Raw genomic sequence first — 21,353 nt, forward strand, 5'->3', positions numbered from 1 at the left:
TGGTAATCCATATGATTTCTGCCACTACAAATACTAGGAATATGGTTTTACAACAAGGATTAAAAAAATGATTAAAATGATTGGTTGCTAAGAGTATCGAAGGTTGCCTCATGTCTCATTTCAAGTCATCATTTCTACAATCTTTGTTTTATTTTCTTAATGTTTTATTTTATGGACATTTTGGTTTGCACCCACATGCATGAGTAAGCGCAAAGTATTATATAATCAAGAATCTGTACTTGTCGACTTAAATGAAATGGTCACAAACACACTAACAGACTTTTCAAGTTGTTCTAAACACAAGAAACAAAAGGAGACACATGACAAATGAAAAAAAAAAGCTTTCTAAAATTGTGATTTTGAATTAAAAAAACAGACTGTGCTCATTATGCACAATATAATTTTCTGTGAAATCCCGTGTTTTTGGCTCTGACATTCGACGACTAGCGTCAACTCATTCACTTTGCAATTTGGGGCAAAAATCTGTGCGAAAGCTGTGTAGTATTCCAATCTTTGCTAGCTTCAGCTTAATGGTTTGAGATACATAGTAGCAATAATGTACAAATATAGATGAAAGTTTACTATTATATGCAACAATATTTTAATGCTTTTTTTTGCCACTTTGTAAACTGCAAACTTTATTGGAATCAACTATGATCTCTTGAGTCTTGTGCAGATCACAAAATGAATGAGACAGAATGTACATCCAGCCGGTTCATAAAGCTCTTCAGTCAGCTTCACGTCAGGCTGCTAATAAGCCTGTTGGACTTTATTCTGCGACAACAAATGGCTGGATGTACATTATCCCATTTATTACATGGCTACTTGCCACAAAACTAAATAATTAGACATGAAATATTGATTTGAGTTGAAATATTTGAATGCAAAGCTTCTGTGAAGAAAGCAGTTGCTAGCAAGTAGCAAGATGGACATTTACAGTAGAAATACTGTCCTTATACTTATTACATGGCATTTCACAACATGAATATTTATGGCAATAAATTATATTGATTGAAGATAAAACTGTTTTAAAATCTTACCAGTTTGTTATCTAACAATCCATTACAGTGTACAAAAAATGGCAGCAGCTGCATTTGTATGAAACAGAGAGAGTGAGTCCGCTATACCAGGATGATATTATTTAATATTTGTGCAGAGAATATTGATTTGAGTTGTAATATTTCATTAGCCAACCAAACACAAAGCTTCCACAAAGGAAAAAAAATGTCCCCAGCAAGCTAATAGTGCCGACTGCAGTTACCCGGATGAGCTTGTCTCATTAGTTTTTACCGGTTATTATTGGGGAATAACATACCTCGGAATGTGGAGACTGACCAATCAGAATCCAGTATTCCACAGAGCTGTGTAATAAGTTTAGGTATTTAGGATGTAGAATATGATCATGCACACATACCTGTATATGTGCTTTATACGTTAGTACTAATAAACGGCCAATATGCTAGTAATGTAGTCCTGTGTAGTCTGTGTTAAATGTTTACAGTTCTTATTTTATAGTCAGCTTTTTTTAATTATTATTATTTAATTATGTCCAATTTAGTTTCTTGTAGTCTTCTGTTCTGTGTTTTTTGTCTTTGTAGCACCTTTGTGCTGGAGAAACGCTGTCTCGTTTCACTGTATACTAACTGTACGGAGCTGGAATGGCAATAAAGCTTCTCTGACTCTGACCCTAACTAATATGCATGCTAATATGTGACCCTGGACCACAAAACCAGTCATAAGGGTCAATTTTTTTTGAAACTGGGTTTTATACATCATCTGCAATAAGCTTTCCATTGATGTATGGTTTGTTAAGATAGGGGAATATTTGAGTGCGATACAACTATTTGAAAATCTGGAATCTGAGTTTGCAAAAAAATCTAAATATTGAGAAAATCACCTTTAAAGTTGTCCAAATTAAGTTATTAGCAATGCATATTACTAATAAAAGTTTTGGTATATTTATGGTAGGACATTTACAAAATATCTTCATGGATCATATATATTCTAATGATTTTTGGCATAAAAAGAAAAATCTGTAATTTTGACCCATACAATGTATTGCTGGCTTTTGCTACAAATATACCCGTGCTACTTAAGACTGGTTTTGTCATCCAGGGTCATATATGCAACAATAGTTAATAGTGAGAATTGGTCCCTATACTGAAGTGTTACCAATATTTTCAAAATTTTTACATATGATACTCCCCTACAAATTAGCCTATGAAAACAAAGCAGCTTACTATGTTTTAGAGAGGAGCTATAGCTATAAAATGAGACTCTGACAGTGTGGTGATGAATAAAGATTCATAGTTGATCAAAAAGTAACAATGGTTGCATTGAGTTATCATCAGCATGATCAACTGAAATCATCTACAGTATGTGTAGAATATGTTAGGACAGCAGCAGCTGGATTTGGTATCATGTGGTTTGGAATCTCCAGCCATGCCATCAGCATACCAGCAGTTCCTGTGTGACAGCGTCTGCCTCATGAGTCCGGACCAAAGAAGACAGACAGAGAGGATTAATGTCATAGCTAGACAATGGCAGAATGAATGACTTGCCACAGCTGTACATACTGCACTGTGTTACACTAACACACATTCCAGAGTCTATTCACATGCACCTAATTTTAGGTAAGGTATGGAGACTGTCACCAATTCTATAGTACCCCCCTAAAAATGAAGGTTCTTTATTGACATTGACTGGTTCACTGAAGAACATCAATGGAAACTTTTCTTTGGACAGAAGGGAAGGTTCTTTAAAGTGAAAAGGTACTTCAGATTATTAAAATGACCTTCACACTTTTTTTTTTTTTTAAAGAACTGTTCACTGAAAGGTTCTTTGTGGAACCAGCATGTTTCTTCTTTTGGCCCTTTTTGCATCTTTATTTTCAAGAGTGTACCTATATAAGTGCAGAAGATGAATTGGCAACATCTGAAGAAAAAATAACAGGCAGATTAAAGTAAAGTAAGGTAAACTTAGATGATTTATAGAACAAATCCAGGGGAAACCTGACAATCTGATACTTTCTGAAAGGAATGGTGCAGTCTTATCATAATCTTATATTTTTAAAAATGTAGAGGATGCAAACCTCGTCAATTCCTTCCCATCTTGATTTGTCAGCTTTTGTGAGCCTGTACAAGGAGCTAGAACTGATAAGGCATAAGTAAAAAAAAAAAAAAAAAAAAAAAAAAAAAAAAAAAAAAAAAAATATATATATATATATATATATATATATATATATATATATATATATATATATATATATATAAGAATTTTTTTTTTTTTTAATCTGTTTACAGCTTCTAAAATTTTGGATTGTACAGATCATTGGGGCCAAAGATTTATGATCTACTTAGGTTTTTGGGAGACACATCCCAGGAAGCTTCAGTGTTAAGATTTCTTCAAGTTATTCATGTTGAGTAATAATATTCATGGCCACACTTGGTCCACTTCTCTCTATTAACGAACCATTAACTATGACTTGTGTCTCAATAAACTTCTTATTTGCTTCTTATTAACAGAATATGTGCTTTATAAGCACTAATAAACAGCCGATATGTTAACAATAGGCATGCTAATAAGCAACTAGTTAATAGTGAGAATTGGTCCCTATACTAAAGTGTTTCCATATTCATACTGGGACAAAACTAAAAACCTTAGTATATAAATGTTTATAGGAATGCTTTATATCTTGTCCAATTTCAAAGTTCTCATCAGGTCTCATCAACCTTTCCTGTACTCTACCATAATCCATATAATAAGGCAATAAAACTGGCCACAAATATAATCTAGAACAGCTTTCAAAGTCAAGACTTTCATCATTTTGTCAAACAAATTCAATACATAAAAGACAAACTTTGGAAACTGGATGTTTGATCCTTATGTCAGTTTCAGATCTTTAATTGATAACATTTACGCCAGTGTTACAGTACAGACACCAACAGGCTGAAGGTAGTAAATACCAAATACAAGGTTCCCACTAAAGCTACTACTTCATACAGCAGAATAAATTATACCATGATAACGTACACACATGCTGAAAGGAAATGGGAGGAAAGCATAAACACAAATGCTAACGAAAGCAGGTGCCCAGTTTGACGTCCCAGAGGGGGCATGATGGGTAATATTTTTAATATCCAAATGTTGATTAACAAAGGTGTTAGCCACTTCTATACTAGAAGTCTTTTCATTGCTCATTTGCTAAAGATATCGCCAGTTGAAAGGGAAGTGGGCGGGGTTTAGGTCAAGTGGTTTCTTGAAGAGTTCTTTTCCCCTTAAATGCACCCAATAAAACTTTTGCTAAAGAATTCATTGAGTCAGAAGCAGTCAGTTAGCACCAAACACTGCTGTGTTTCCCACAGTCCATTACATGAGCCATCAGTCACCTCCAAATATTATAAATGTCAATATTTCATCTTCATTATGGATCCATAGATTTGAAGCTGGGAATCATAAGCAAATGATTCACCTTCCAGTCAGTTTTAAGTGCGACTGTCTTTATCAAGAGCTTCTCACGTTGAATCCTAAGAAAGATGATACATAATAACTATCGAAAACAAAGAAACAAAAGCAGTGAATATAAACACAAAATTACAATATAAGACTTACACATATCCCCTGCTTCATCTACCACACAACACCTTTTCTGTTTTAGTATAAAACATATTCTTTATAAACAAACAATAAACGATCTGCTTCATCTACTGTACAGTTCCATTTATGTGTCAAAATGTCACCTGTGAGTGCTACAGAAATGTCGAGATTTCACAACTTTTTTTGTACAAACTTGTGAATGCATGGGATTTTAATTACAGGAGACCTGGCGTGTGTATTTGTATCAGTTTGTAACATAAAAAAGAGAAAATGAAATGGGAACATAATAGGTGGAATGTTGTCAAAATTATCATAAAGTGTCAAAAGTATAGGGTCAGTTAGATTTTTTTTTTTTTAATAAATGTATTATTTCATTTAGCAAAGATTCAATAAATTGATTAAAACTGACAGTAAAGACATTTATAACGTTATGAAAATGCTATAATATATGCTGTTCTTTTGAACTTTCTATTCATCAAATTAACTAAAATGATCATGGTTTCCACTAAAATATTAAGCAGCATGACTGTTTTTGAAATTGATAATTAGAAATGTTTTTTGAGCAGAAATCAGCATATTAGAATGATTTCTAAAGGATCATGTGACACTGAAGACTGGAGTAATGATGCTGAAAATTCAGTTTGGCATCACAGGAATAAATTCATTTTAAAATATATTCAAATAGAAAATGCTTTTTTAAAATTGTAATAATATTTCCTGTTTTTAGAGTATTTTTGATCAAAGATATCATTTTCAAAAATATTTATTATACTGACCCCAAACTTTTAAACACTGTAGTACTTGGTCTAAAATCCACTTGTGCATTTGAAACATGTTACTTAGTTAATAAAAGCAAACTGTATAATCTAAATGGAATGTTAAATGTTAAACTCAAAATCATAATATACATTTTTAAAATGATTCATTTTTGTCTAGTTTGAGGGCAAAGTGTTGCTTCACTCTAGAAAATTAAAGAATAAAATTTAGAAAAATCTTTCTAAATCCAGTATCCTGACAATGTCGTTTTCTTTCCCCCAGATGATCTCTGAGAACAAAACTGGCATTTGAGCAAGGGAAAAATCACTGGTCCTCTAAAAGCACTGCTAATTCCCAGCAGAAAGCCAGACTTCCCACAGAGTGGCAAAGTTTGCATGGAATGTCAAGTGAAAAATGAAGTCAGAGAAGGTCAAATCACTCAGGAACATTACAGCTGGAAAGAGAAAAACCAGCAGTCACACTTTCAACACACACACACTCGATCCCCTGTTCGTTTTAGCCCACTGCTAGCATTTCACGTAAAAAACTTCGGGGTTTGAGAATTTGTAAAAAATGCTACGTGTGGATCTTGAAACAACGAAACGAAACAATAGTTACGATAATCATAATTACAACAACTGTAAGGGCAAATGTAATAACAATAACGATAGAAAACAAGCGAGATTATCCATTGTAATGACACTGAGATTCATACACGACTATGCACAGCGAAGTGAAAGTACATTTTGGAAATGGCTCGGAATGCATTCTTGCATCCGTCGACGTGCCTGCAGCTGTTGCATGGTCCTCTTGTCCGAGTTAGACGTACAAGACAAGCCCAGAATCACGAGAAGGTCACGTCAAATGGAATGGCAAGAGTTTCTTGTCTTGAGAATCAGAGTAAAAGCCTCTCTGCACTGAAGAGCTCCAGCTGGTCGGAGGAGGTGTTTGTGAATCTGAGAGCGTGTGAAGGTGTTTGTAGTGATGGGACTCAGTAAGCCTGTCCCGTCTCCACCTGCAGAAGTCCCAGCACCGCCGAATGATCGGCCAGCTTCATCCTTCTCTGAGTCGACAGACTCACGTTCTTGGCCAGATAGTCCACAGCGGCTGTAGGAAACGACACACAAACACGTTCTCATGAGTAGGACGTACCACGTAAAAGCAATCTCACATCAGTTTATGCATTGATAAAACACCACTAGCAAACAGAAGGCCTTCAGTTTGATTAGTTCAAATGGTTTCAATGAACCGGTTCAAAAACGGATTGAAATGTACATACATTGGACTTTTTGTTGTTTATTTACTGATGCTGGACCACTCCGGTCCAGGACAATTTGTGGTCTTTTTAGATATATATGTATTTACTGTATATAAAAAAAGAGACAATTATGATGTTCTTAGACACAATTTATGATTTTTTTTTTTTTTATGGTTTCAGCATGGTTTACTCCCAAACACAGCTCTCCCTTGTACTTAGTGAATCAGTTCATATAGTGTTATTTTATTTATTATTTATGTTGTTAAAATAGTAGTCATTGTGAATTAGCTTTTAATTTTATATTTTCAAATATATATATTTTTAATATGTATATATTTATTTCATGTATTATAGAATTTACTGTATATTTTAGAAATATAATAGCATATTTACATTTACATATTTACATCTATCTATCTATCGATCTATATATATATAGATAAATGAGTTGCTTTGGTAACTAACTGAAATAAATAAGTTTAAGTTTATATGCAATTATTTATATCTTATTTTATTACAGCTATATTTCAATAATTGGAAAGAAGAATTAAAAGGTTTAGTAAACTGTGACAACAGTGATTCAAAGGAATCATTAAAACAGAACCATCACATGTCCCACTGGGAAGTCTTGGCCTAATGGTTAGAGAGTTTGACTCCTAACCCTAATGTTGTGGGTTTGTGTGTTTGGGTGTCGGTTCGGCGGGTGTTGTACGACTGAGGTGCCCTTGAGCCCCCCAACTGCTCCCCGGGTGCTGCAGCATAAATGGCTGTGTGTGTGTGTGTGTGTGTGTGTGTGTGTGTGTGTGTTCACTGCTGTGTGTGTGCACTTTGGATGGGTTAAATGCAGAGCACCGGTTCTGAGTATGGGTCACCATACTTGGCTGTATGTCACTTCACTTCACATTTGTGATTCAAACATCACTACTGACTCAATCCACCACACGTGGCAAAGTATTACGTTTAATACAGTCAATGCTCACTTCTTTAATCTTCTGACTAGAGCATTCAACAAATGGTACATATAAAGATTAATAAAAGATATTACAAACTAAAATGGGCATTTAGTCAATCAAGGGCCAGAAAGATGGGAACGCCTGGTCTCATTCATTCAGCTGTGTGTGTGTGTGTGTGTGTCTGTGTGTGTGTGTGTGCGTGCCAGTCTTTATTACTCTGAGCGTTTGAGATTTCATGCTTCATACTCGCCTCAATTTCAGCAGCTCTCTCGTCTGACTCATTAAACAGATCAGTCCTCTCAATCTCACTCATAATTAACCTGACATTCGCTCGTCAGATCTCTTCAATCAACCCTCCTGCACCTTCTGATGGACCTGACACTACTTCACACTCACACACACGTTTACCCACACATCTCACTGACCTCTAAAGAGCTCATTATAATGACTACAGACTAACCCAAACCTCAAAACATGCATTTTTGTATTAAAAAAAAAAAAAGATTCTGAATAATTTTAATAAATCTTTGAAGACATCCTCAAAGGGAATTTTCTTTGATTTAGATAACCTCTGGGGAACAATTTTATCCCCAAACTAAAGTTTGGACACAATATCTCAAGGTTTGTAAAACATATACATCACAAAACACGTGTGTAGATAGAAACCACTGACTTCTGTGACAACATCAGCCTCTGATTATGTTAATTCAATCTATCAAACAATCGATCAATTCTTTCCTGCCCTGAAGCTTGTGTGTGTGTAAGAGAGAGAGGTGACTAAAAGGACATTAGGACCCTTGGGGTGTAAAAGTGGGCTTTGAAGTGTCCGTTTCCCATTCGAGGGAAGAGTACTGTGACTAACAGAGGAGCCCGGGGCCGGTGCTGGGGTCTTTATCAGGAGCATGTGTCTGCCCTGCTCTGATGGGCAGAGGGGTCAGAGAGACGGGCACTGCTCACCCTCAGAGAGGAAACAGACTCTAACTGTCGATACAAACGAATAAACTTTAGTGGCTTCGCTACTGAAAAGATCAGCACGTGCTGTACTGGCTCACCGAGGATGCATTTATTTGATTAAAAATACATTAATAATCATGTTTTCTTAAGCAGCAAATCAGCATATTAGAATGATTTCTGAAGGATCACGTGACACTGAAGACTGGAGTAATGATGCTGAAAATTAAATTTTGCATCACAGAAATAAATGACATTTTAAAACATATTAACATAAAAAAAAATGTTATTTGAAATCGTAATAATATATACTGTTTTCACTGTATTTTTGATTAAATAAATGCACCCTTGGCGAGACTTACTGACACATTTTCAACAGCAGAGACATACAGACACACACAGAGCATATAATGGAGGTGTGGTACATACTCTGGCCGTACTGGCTGTACTGGTATCCAGCAGTGACGGGGTCCACGCTGTAGCTGGTGGCGCTGTATGTGGGGGGACAGTAGGACTGAGAGGAGGCCAGACTGTCCACACTCTTGATGGGGTCTGAACGCTGGCTGCAGCTCGCTGAGATGGGGTTAGACGCCTCCAGACTGCCGTGGAGAGGAGAGATGGAGAAATCGTGCTGAGTCTGGGATGGGACGGCGCTGGGGTTACTCAAAATACTCATCACCTAGAGAGACACAAAGACAGAAGCAACTTTCATGTAAAATGACCAATAAAGGACAAATGGTGCTTGACTGCTTTTGTTATATCTATAAGAACATTAAAGCTGATACATATGCAATAAGAAAAAAACCCTTCATTCTTATTTTAACAACAACTACAAGATGGAAAGATTTTATTTGTATTTTTGACAGAGCTTAATCAAATTTTGTGCTATTAAGCTTTTTTATTTATTTATTTATTTTTTGCAAAAGCCTATGATATCTTTCAAAGATTTGTTGCTGTTTGATCTTTTTTGGCATGTGTTTAAAAGTGGTAAATACTTTACCAAATACTTTAACTTTGCAGATATTTAATGCTCTGAGTTATCAAATGATACAACAGCAAGAGTTCTTCTCACACGGCAGGCAATTCTCACAGTCCAAAAAAAAAAAAAAAACAGAGGCAAGGGACAGAGAGTGACCTGGTGCCAGGCACAGAGCACAGCCAGCATCCCAGAGTGATTAGCAGCGGCCAGAAAGAGTGATACAGCAAAAGAAAGAGATGGGGGAGCAAGGCCAGACCCATCAGACCCCAGCGGCAGTGCCAAACAGACCCCTGTTCCGAGGCCTCCAGCACAACAAGCACTGAGGGAGAAGATAACCCCACCTCCAGGCCCCAGAAACACCCCAACGCTCATGAATAATAATGAGCAGCGGCCTGAACAGAGCCAAGTACGTGATCTCCCATCCCTAACACACATGCCACACTCTTATACTAACATTAATGTGAGCATTGAAAAAAAGAATGGTTAAGATCTGCATTGTTTGTGGTATTTGCAATCAACTCAATTAATGACGGTTCTAATACTTTCATACCACTCATGCTAATTTTGCAGTAAAATTCTTATACTTTGCCAAGAATGACCTATAAATTCATCAAAATGTTGAACAATGTTGTATCCCACAATGCAATATGATTCCTAATATGAGGAATGAAACAGAGCACTTACAATCATTATGAGACTTACAAAAGGCATAACTCTTAACTAAACATCTTATACCAAGTAAGATCATGTGACCATAACGTAGCATACTACTGTTTTAAACCATTAATATAACTGCTTCACATATGGGGGCAAACTGCATTTTGTTAATGGTCCATTAAATCATTCTTACATAATTTGTTGTATTAATTTGAACATGACAACTTACATAGAAATGGTTATATTACTACTTATCACATAATAACCCTATATATATATATATATATATATATATATATATATATATATATATATATATATATATTAGGTTTTTATGAAAAAAAATTACAAAGTAACCCTATGAATGAATTAATGAGTGAATAAATAAGTAAATAAATAAATAAATAAACGTTTTTATGACCAATTATCACATAATAATTCAATAATATATATTAATATATATATAATATATAATATATATATATATACTGTATTTTTATTTTTTTATTTTTTTTGATAGTTTGCTACATACAGTAGTAATGCAAATAGGTCACCTTCGACTACATTCTAGCTTAGACAAATAAACAACAGGATTTTACACTCTCTAAACAACATGGAGCATGAGGTCTGGTGAAAAGGTTAAAAAAAACAGGGAAACCGATTAAGAAAGGAATAAGAGCGAAAGAAGAAATAGTGTTTGGGGCTGGAGAAGAGTTTTGCAGGAAGCCCCACACATGGTCTTCCCTCTCAGCCGGCAGAAAGCATCGTTCCCAGCATCAGGTTCACGTTGCTTCTCGATACGCTATGCTGCCCTTTGACTCCCTTTGGCTGCTAAACCAATTAGAGCACCCAGAGCTGCTTAAACACACACAGACGTGACACACACAAACTCATATCCGTGTGAGTTTAAACACAGTTCACATGGCGACATCAGCACAAACAGGCAAAACAACGAGAGGCGCGCAAGAGCGGACGGGGAAAATTAATCACATTATGATTAATATTCCCTAAATATCTCACAGGAAATATGGAGCACTTGAGGCGCATCAGACACATAACGCTGGTTAGCGGTTTCCTCGTGCTAATTCTATCAGTATGGAAGCCCGTTCTGCGCACATGTGACATGCATCCGCATAAGCGCGAGATTCATTGCCGTGTCTTTATAAGAGACACATGTGATGTGACCATATGGCTGGAAGATTCATATGTTTCCTGATTATAGCAGATTACGCGAATGGAAAGCACAAGTAGCCCTTGTTGGTGGCCACACGAGGGGACCGTGGGGTGGGATGGGGGCTGACGGCAGCTGCAGGGGTGGGAGAGATGTAGTCATCGGTTAATTGAAGCTTGATTACACTGCTTCCTTCTTTATATGCACATTAAATTAAAGCGGCAGACAATCAGGACTGACTCCTCTATCAGCGCTTCTAATTATAAAGCGCCAAATTCCAGCAGCGCTTCCTCAACAGAGCCGCGCTGACCTCCTTTAGAAAGTGAGTGAAGGGAAATCTCTAGACCTTTGCTGGAAAGGCCAGGCTGTTATTTTCTAATGTTACACTGCTGCTTTCTTCAAGATGAAACCCTGCTATAATGCAAGTAATATTGTAGACATCTCCAATAATTGGCTCATTATATAAATGGAGGCACATTTCAACACTAAAGTACAATTACTATTGGTTTTTAACTACTAGAATAGAATAGAATCATTATACACAGGCACAATCAAACTGCACCTCAAGTACACTTACTACAGCAATATCTGTGGCAATATGTGAGAACATGTATATGTTATACAAGAGCAACTGCAAGAATTTATTGTCCTTGCAAAGCTGTGTGTTTCGGCATTGTGTTTCATGGAGAGGGTTATGTGCTATATATTTTAAGAGCCCTCCAAAAAACTGGCCAAACATCTAGCATAACATAGTCTTATTTAGTCAGAATAGACATCAATGAAAGGGACAGTTCGCCTAAAAAAATAATTCTTATTAAGATATTTTGAAGACAGAAACTCTTTGGAACAACTTAAGGGTGTGTAAATGATGACAGTATTTTCGGTGAACTGTCCCTTATGATCAAATTTTAAACTCTTGCCCCCAGTTTCACAGACAAGGTTTAAGCTAGTCCTAGATTAAATGCATGTCTTAGCAGTAACTGAAAGAAACTTGCACTGACATATCTTAAAATATGTCAGTGCCATTGTTTTGTCTCAAGATGCAAACCAAAAATATTTTTGTCTGAGGCACATTTATAAAAGTTACTTAAATGTTCTAATTGAACTATGGCCTAATACCAGACCTTGGATTCTTAAAAGCACTTTACAATGACTAGTTTCATATTGGATGTGTTTATTAAACTGACCAATTGCGGTTGTGTTGTTCTGTGTTCAACAGCATTTTAAACTGTCATAGTTAGACATTGTTCAGGGGAAACGTGACCTTGACGCACCTTGACCAAAAGTGGCGTAACCACTGAACTTCGCCGCAGGGGAAAGATTAAGCTCAGCTGAGATTGTATTACAAATCTACCCACCCAGAACATTAACGCAGCTAAATAAACAAAAATCAATATCATTCAGACTATTAATCTGATACGGGAGTGTGTGACCTATCTGCGCAAAACAAGCACCTCCGGGGAACGTCGGCTGATAATACAGTTCACAAACGAAATAACCCTTCATTTCACATACTTGAATTCTCTTTCCCCCCAAGTAGGCTATACATTTCTTTCCTTTGTTTCGACTATATCTTCTGCAGTGCTTTTCTCATTTGCTGTGCGTCATGTGTGCGGTAGATAATGGAAGTCAGGGCTCCAGTGTTTAAAGGACACAGCCCAGAGGCAATGCCTTCCTCTCTCCAAATAGATTACTCCATAAATAATAATAAAAAACTAATTAATTCTCCAACTTCTGAGACCCTCCAGCCTGAGGCGGTGCAAACCCAGAATTGTAAATTGATACAATGTGCATCCTTTCAGATAAACAAATAGTGCATGTGCAACACACTAAAAGGGATTCTTTCATACCACTCTAATTTCCTTAACAGTCAATTTATATATTTTTTGTCTGCTTAAATATACGACGAGTCCTTTCGTGTTTAGTCAAGCTCTGGAGAAACAGCTTGACAACTGCGGAGCTAAAAGGAATCTGTCGGGTGCAGATGACAACATTTCAAGAGGCGATTTTCCCAAAAGCCAAACATAAAGGTTGTGCTACAACTGCATGTGCACTCAATTTTACCTGCACACTAGAAGAAGAAAAAAAAAGTAGTAGTACTGGAAACAATTCTATTGGGAAAAAAAATTGAATTGCTAACGACTCATTCTTCCTCTATATTAAGCATTAAAAATAAGGTTATAGTATAACTGTGCAAATTATAAATGGTCACAATCTGGCACAAATCACTGCCACTTTCACTCACCGTTCGACCAGTGCATTTTCATAACTTTTCCAGTTGTTTGTCATGACTGGATAAGGAATATTAAAAGTAATTTCACAGAGATTGCACTCAATATAATATTCTGGTCATTAGGGTTATGATAGTTAACTAAAACAAAAACTAAAATGACAATTTTATTACATTTTAAAAATAAATAAAATTAAAACTTAAATGTATTATATTCATTATTTATTATTAAATTAATTAAATAAAATATAAAAAAACTTTTATAAAGTCAAAATTTCTCATTTTAATTTAGATTAAGTTAAAGTAAAACTAAAATTTCTAAAACGAAAATGAGACTTTATGTATATAAACACAAACAAACAAAAAAAAAAAACTATAGCTGGTTCAAAATATTATTAATTTATTTATTTTCCCCCAATTTTTTTTTGTTGGCTGAACAGTTGACACTCTGGTACACAGAAGTATGTTAAACTAAATGGTCTCTACTTCCATCCTCCTTTTAGTACATGAACTGACTATATTATTGTTATTATTGATGTCGGTTCATTTTTTTTATTGTTATTTTTTTTCACAAATTTAGCAAAACCACAAACTATATCTAAACCTACACATACATATTCACCAGAATAATTTTCACAACATCCAGCAATAACTCAAAGTACATAAGAATACATAAACAACAACTTTTGTCTCTTTCTAGCCTCTATTGTAATGCTTGAAGTTGTTCATTATTACAAACAATGTTTTTTCAAGGGTTTGTCCATACATCAAATCAAATATTCCATCTACTTCGACCAAAGTCTATTTATATCTGAACACAGAGCTAAAAACAGATATACAACATTTCAAAATGAAACAAACTACATATACTAAAGATAAATAATGAACGCAGTGAAATGCAGGGATGGCAGACAGATAGAGAGGATTTGAGGAGGGGGTTTGTGTGCGGAGAGAGTGAGACAGGGGGCTTTTAAGAGTACAAAGACTCCAGTAGCAGCACTGAGTTTGCCTTCAGGCCAGCCTGCCAACAGAGCAGATAGCAGAGGCCTCTGCACCCTCGCCAGGCTCACGGCCAACACACACACTACTCTTAATCTAGTCCAGAGTGGATTAGACAGTTCCTCTCACCACTAACTCCCCCCTACCCTAATGCCCTCCAGTGCAACCTTCAAGTTTAGTGCAGGTCAGGAGGGCAGACAGAGGGGAATCAGCTCACTCAGTGTGTGTGAGTTATCTGAGAGCCACAGAATATCATCTCTTCTCTTCACTGATCAGCGCGGCTGATAGTCGCCTCTACTGGAAATTGTGAGCGCTTTTTCACACTCCTGCTGTCGATTGTTTGTCTGTGTTTCAAAGGACAGTCCTGGGGCCAAGATTACGGCAAATAACGCTTTCGGGATTACAGCAGAGTAACGTAAAAGAGAGACTCCTGGAAGAACTACAGCAATCAATGTAGTAAAATTATGAAAAATATTTCAGGCGCAGCACTGTGGATACTTCATTTGATATTGTAACATTTGAGGTCAAAAGTTTACATCCCCCTTTCAGAATCTGCTAAATGTTAATTATTTTACCAAAATAAGAGGGGTCATACAAAATGCATGTTATTGTTTATTTAGTACTGACCTGAATAAGATACTTCACATAAAAGAGATTTACATATAGTCCACAAGAGAAAATAATAATTGAATTTATAAAAATATGACCCCGTTAAAAATTTTTCATCCCCTTGATTCTTAATACTGTGTTGTTACCTGAATAATCCACAGCTGTGTTTTTTTGTTTAGTGATAGCTGTTCATGAGTGTTTGTCCTGAACAGTAAAACTGCCTGCTGTTCTTCAGAAAAATCCTTCAGGTCCCACAAATTCTTTGGTTTTCCAGCATTTTTGTGTATTTTAATCCTTTCCAACAATGACTGTATGATTTTGAGATCCATCTTTTCAGACTGAGGGCAACTCATATGCAACTATTACTAAAGGCTCAAGCACTCACTGATGCTCCAGAAGGACAAACCATGCATTAAGAGCCAGGGTGTGAAAACTTTTTGAGTTTGAAGATCAGGGTCAATTTAACTTGTTTTGTCTTCAGGGAAACATGTAACAATCTTCTGTAGCCTCTGAAGGGCAGTACTAAATTAAAAAAATATGATATTTAGGCAATCTTCAATTTGTTCAAAAGTTTTCACCCCCCTGCATCGTTTTACATACATACATACATACATACATACATATAATTTTATATGAATATATATATATATATCAAATATTTCTAATAATCCACACAAATTGGCTGGTAATCAGATGCTTTTTAAACATGACTATGGATTAACCGCCCTCCTCCACTTCCCATAGTGGTGCTCATCTGAGACAAAATGACTATTTAAAAATAACAGTGGTTGCATAAATTCAATTAGAGGCTTTTGGTCACGGTGGAAGGGGAGCGCGGGCCAATTAACCAGCCTGGGAGCTTCAGCCAGCCTGACTGCTGACACAGAACAGATGATGGGGGCCGCTCGCTGTGTCAAAGCCATAATTGGCCAAAGCACATTAATCAAAACTGAAAAGAGGCTTCCGAATAGAAAAGAGAAGGAGAGAGTGACGAGGAAGAGAAAAGGGCGACAGATATGGGGGAGTGGGGGTGAAATGAGTAAATGGACTGAGACACAGAAAGATAGACAGAGAGAGGCGAGAAAATGAAGGGGAAGAATACAAATGGACCACTTATGAGGAAACTGAGGAGTGATGCAATGCGATACAACTACGGCCCTGTTATAATAAATGAAGCATTCTAGTGTTTGCATTGCAGAAGCAGTAGCTCTGTTCCAAAATACAGTGCAGCTGCCAAATAAAGTAGCCTAATAAGACAGCATAACCACAATGGAACATAATAGTGACTGATTTTGAACCCTCACATAGACTCACAACTGATTTCACATGAACATTTTTCCTGAGCTAATGATAGATAGACTGATTTTTTCACAGTTGTAAATAAAACAAGAATTACAGAGTTTCACAAAAAAAAAGAAAAAAGAAAATACTATTTCTGCCTTTCTAGTTCAAAATATCAATGTGTTACTTGCTGTTTATAATTGTGAAATTTACTAGCAATTTCTGAGTGAAATTTGTTAATGGCAATCTTTATTTTCAGTGTACTTTAAAGGGGTCATATGATGCGTTTTCAAGTTTTCCTTTCTTTTCTCGTTGTGAATAGATAAGATCCCTAAAGTTGCAAAGACTAAAGTCTCAAACCCAAAGAGATATTCTTCATAAAAGTTCACGTCCACGCCCTCCTTAAACGCCCCCACATGTCTATGCCAAGATGTGGGAAGATTTGCATAACACCGCCCAAATGTTCACACAAAGAAAAAAGGCGTAACTTTGATTCTTGCTGTAGTGTTGTTGCTGCCACCGCCGCCATGTTGTGGAGACACTGTTTTGTTGTGAATGTGAAACTACTTTGTTTGGTCTTCCAAAAGAGGACACAACTAGAAATCACTGATTAAGTTGTATTTACAACACTGTTCCAGAACAGTTCAACCCAAATATTTGTTTGTGTGCAATGCATTTTATGGAGGACTGTTTCCTGAACCTGGGAAAGTAACCTACAATGCTGTCTGTTCTCACTCACAGCCTGTAAGTATGTTTTCATATTTAAAGAATTTGCCACTGATTCAAATACGAGTTTTGAGCGTGAGTAGCGCTTGTTGTTTGTTGTTTCTCTGATCACACATTTTTTTTCCTCGAGTTTATCTTGCAATAGTGAAATATAAGCTTGCAACTGCGAGTCAACATTTTGCAGTTTATTTCTTGACTTTTTTTTTCCCCTCAGAAATGGCCATTTATATCTTGAAAAATCTTGAGTTTATGTCTAGCATTTCTAAATAATGGCATATTTTTATTATGTGGCAAAAATTACTTTCATGTATAAGCATAAAAGCATTGTGTTTTTAATCAGTGGGACCTATTTTATTGATATCACCTTAATAATTTTTCCCACAGTGCATGCTGGGATCGCTACCTATGATGACTTCTAGTGCTGTTTAGGTAGGGAGCTCACTAGACTGGAACAGAGCTAGTTTCACGCAGGGCAGTAGGTGTTCTGGAGGAGAAGGGAGCGTGTGATAATCGTGCTCAATTACATTCTGATTGACACTGACAGAATCTGGGCACTGACATACAGGACACAGATGAGAGCCATTATCAGCCGCTGAAACAAGCTGTCACTCCTTAGAGGATGTTTACTGTACTAAATAGTGTGCATATGCCCTCTACCTCTCTCCTCTGGTCAGTCACACCTCACATCAGCAAACACACTGACAGCTGTGGACGAACGCTTCTCAGAAGGGCTTCTAATGTAGGCATGCACAATATAGTGGCAATCAAATCATACCAGACAGGATTATATGAGAGAATTTTGCACCTATAACACTGGCAAAAAAATAAAAAATAAATAAATAAATAAAATAAAATACAAATTTTGATATATTGTGTTGTCTACTTTTCTACATTGGTGCTGTTTTTTAAAAAAATTTTAAGAGGTAAAAATTATATATATATTCTATATAATATAAGAGATAAAAATATAAATTCAATAATGATTTTGGCATATTGTATCACCACAAATTTCAATTTGAGTGCATCTGTAATATAAAAAGCATAAAGTAAGTTTTATATATATATTAGTGATAAACAGGTGATTTTGTTTTGTAGAATATTCTCTGTTGGTGGGTAAAGTTCACATTTGTTTGTATTAGCAATCACATTATCCTTCTTAAATATTTCCACAGATCTTGGCCGCAGTCTGTCAGCTAAACGAAGGTTAATATGCTTTCTGTTTGGTTGCATTTGAAGAACGTGTGGAGGCACAAACGTCTGTTCTCCTCCACTGATATGCTTGAGTGAATATGGGACGGATTCAGCCACCAGGAACAAGCCAAACTCAAACCACACACACACACGCACACACAGCAAAGCTCCACTCACTTTGCACTGGTGCCTCAACTGAGAGAGAGAGAGAGGCATGGAGGTCGGAGGTTTGTTTGCTAGAATCAGCAGGGGATCAGCACAGTGAAAAATGTCAGGTCAAATTGTTCTTGACAGTGTTAATATCTGCACCTCACAGCAATAATTACATGTAAATAAACAGCGAAATAGTGCTCAGCTGGAGTCTAAGAGGAAGAAACTGCTTGTGTGAGATAGCCAGCTGAGACTCAAACTGCTCTTGCACAGGCACGTTTCACAGAAAGTGAACGAACGAGAGAGAGAAACAGAAACTCAGCTCAATGTGGCATTTGCTAAGACAAACATCATTATTATTATTGCTTATATTCAGAGTTAGTGATTTTAACAAACCCCAAATACTAAAAAACGAACTCTATAAAGCCTACTGTTTTATATTTGATACACACATTTCTAAATGATCAACATGATCAAAACTTTGCTGAAAAACCTGTTGTTCACTATATACCGTGCTTTGTGCTATTGTTTTGATAGTTTATAGCTTTTTATACTTTTTTTGCAAGTAAAAAGGCCTTAAAGTATACAGTATTTCTACAAAGGTTGTGGTTCACTTATGTTTTATTGTGAAATCTTAACTGATTTTTATGAAATAAACATAACTATAAACTATCTTTGAACATAAAACTAAGCATTTAAATATTATTTTACTAAAACATATTGTTGAGAGATTTAGAGTCATAACTAATATTATATTTTATGTAATTAATCTTATTAATCTTCAGCATTTGCACCAAAATGCATATTTTGCGCAATACGGGCCTCTGAATAATATGAGATACATATCCTCACTATATCATACTACATGAGCCATAAAAGCCTGATGTATTGAATGTGAAACTGAACAAAAAAACATATTTTCTCTAAAAGCTCAATAAATTGTTCCATTTTGAAAACAATGATTTTTCTGACTTTTATTTCATATGTCAGACTGTTTGTGCTTCATGCATGAATTATACTGCTTCCAAAATCACTTTACTTAACCACACCGACAACTTTTATCTGGTGGATGATAAAGCAGGTGAAAAATAACTTGCATTGTGTTGGTGAGACCAGAAGAATGCTGCATATGAGACAAAGAAGACAGCTGTCCCATGATGCTGCGGCTCAGCCAGAGTGGGTCAGACAGCAGACAGCAGGTTGCTGGTGTTTGGCTGTGGATGTGTGTGGTTGGGGCTTTGAGTTCGGTAAAGTTAGAGCAGCGCTGCTCATTGTAGTATTAATCACGACGGTGCACCTGTCAGAGTGGCATGTGGAACTAACAGGACACACATTTCACAAAGACGACATCCAAAAAGCCAAAAGCTACCAAAGAGGCTTATTTATGACCCCACCGTGACCCTGCAAACACTTAACCTGTGAACTCATGATTATGAGGGCCTAGGTTACCTGGAAAAAAATCCCCTCACCTGCTAATAGGTGTTAAAAATCTACTTTTACGACACTGACAATAAATTGTAGCGACAGCAATCAAAAAGAAACCGAGAATGCCTCTGAACTTGATACACCTATGCATTTGTCTTAAACTTGACTTGTAGCGACAAAAGTATTGAAACATGATCCAATAACCACAAACAAACACAAATTCACACGATACATCACTACATCAATAAAAGACACTAATGCATGATATTCAAAAGCCTAAGCATGATTTCATGGCTGAAAGTCATTGCATTATTAAATGTCAAAATATGTTGAATGATGTCTTCTCTTCACTGTAACATCCCTTTCCTTCATCATTTTTGCACAGTGTCTTTGAGTCAGCTGTGTTTTGGTGATTTTTAGTGGATGCATCAGTTTTCCTGCATAGTTCATCACAATATGATTTAATAACCACATCTGTCATTTTAGCAAACTATACAAAAAGACACTTCATTTGATGTTTGCTCTAATGCATGGACATTTTTCATTAATAATGTTTTACTTGTAGCTACATTTGGACAAAATCAGACACACTAAAAATGCCATTGCATTAAACATCAAAATACGCAGCAGGATGTTTTCTCTTCATGATTGTCACTTTTATTCATTTTTGCACATGGTCTTTGAATCAACTGTATTTTGGTGATTTTACTGGATGTGTATCTTGTTCACCTACAGTATGTGGTTTTCAAGACTACATCTGTTGTTTTACCATTTCAAACGAACCATTTTTAAAATAAAAGGCAGTTTATATATAATGCAATGGCATTTATTGCCATGTCACTCAAATCACATCAGAATGTCATTGCATTGAATAGCAAAATATGCATGATCTTTGTTCATTGTTCATTAACGGTGCTTTATTTTTGAATTGTCTGGTGATTTTTAGTAGATCAAGTAAGGTGTATTAACTATCAAACAAACATGGTCATTTTCAACATACAGTACATCTTTTGTTTTAGCTTTTCAAACCAAGCCAATTTTAAAATAAAAGAAACTTGGTTTGTTGATATTTTATCTAATATATTTATATTAATATATTCAACTGTGGCTTTTTCACTATATGAGAAAAAAACAATAGAACTAATTAGTTTTAATAGAAAAGTTCAATTACACTACATAAAATCTAACAGATTTGGTCTCTGGTAAAACAATAAATAAGTCATCCAGCATGTTGTGGCCTCTAAAAGTAATTGACATACAAGATAGGATCAGTGAGGGTGCACGTATATGTGGCTATACACTCCCCATTCTCCATATTATAGGCATTTCCAGTTGCGTGGGACACACGGCATATGAATTGGTCTCAGTCGTTCCCTCCTTTAAATCCCTATCTCCTAGGATTTGCTGAAATTTATATTGGC

General features: G+C 36.0%; 1 protein-coding gene across 2 annotated transcripts in view; it reads right to left on the reverse strand.

Annotated features, from left to right (window-relative positions):
* Positions 1–5,277: 5,277 nt before the first annotated feature.
* LOC109099010 (paired box protein Pax-7) overlaps positions 5,278–21,353 on the reverse strand; it is a 54,581-nt gene continuing 38,505 nt past the window's right edge. For both annotated transcript variants that reach the window (XM_042733710.1, XM_042733709.1), the window contains exons 8-9: positions 8,944–9,193; positions 5,278–6,459 (exon numbers count right to left, since the gene is read on the reverse strand). In XM_042733710.1, the coding sequence (XP_042589644.1) occupies positions 6,344–6,459; positions 8,944–9,193 (366 nt within the window). In that variant the 3' untranslated portion in view covers positions 5,278–6,343. The remainder of the gene's footprint in view (positions 6,460–8,943; positions 9,194–21,353) is intronic.

Source organism: Cyprinus carpio, chromosome B11, assembly GCF_018340385.1.
Source record: "Cyprinus carpio isolate SPL01 chromosome B11, ASM1834038v1, whole genome shotgun sequence".
Classification (NCBI taxonomy): Eukaryota; Metazoa; Chordata; class Actinopteri; order Cypriniformes; family Cyprinidae; genus Cyprinus; species Cyprinus carpio.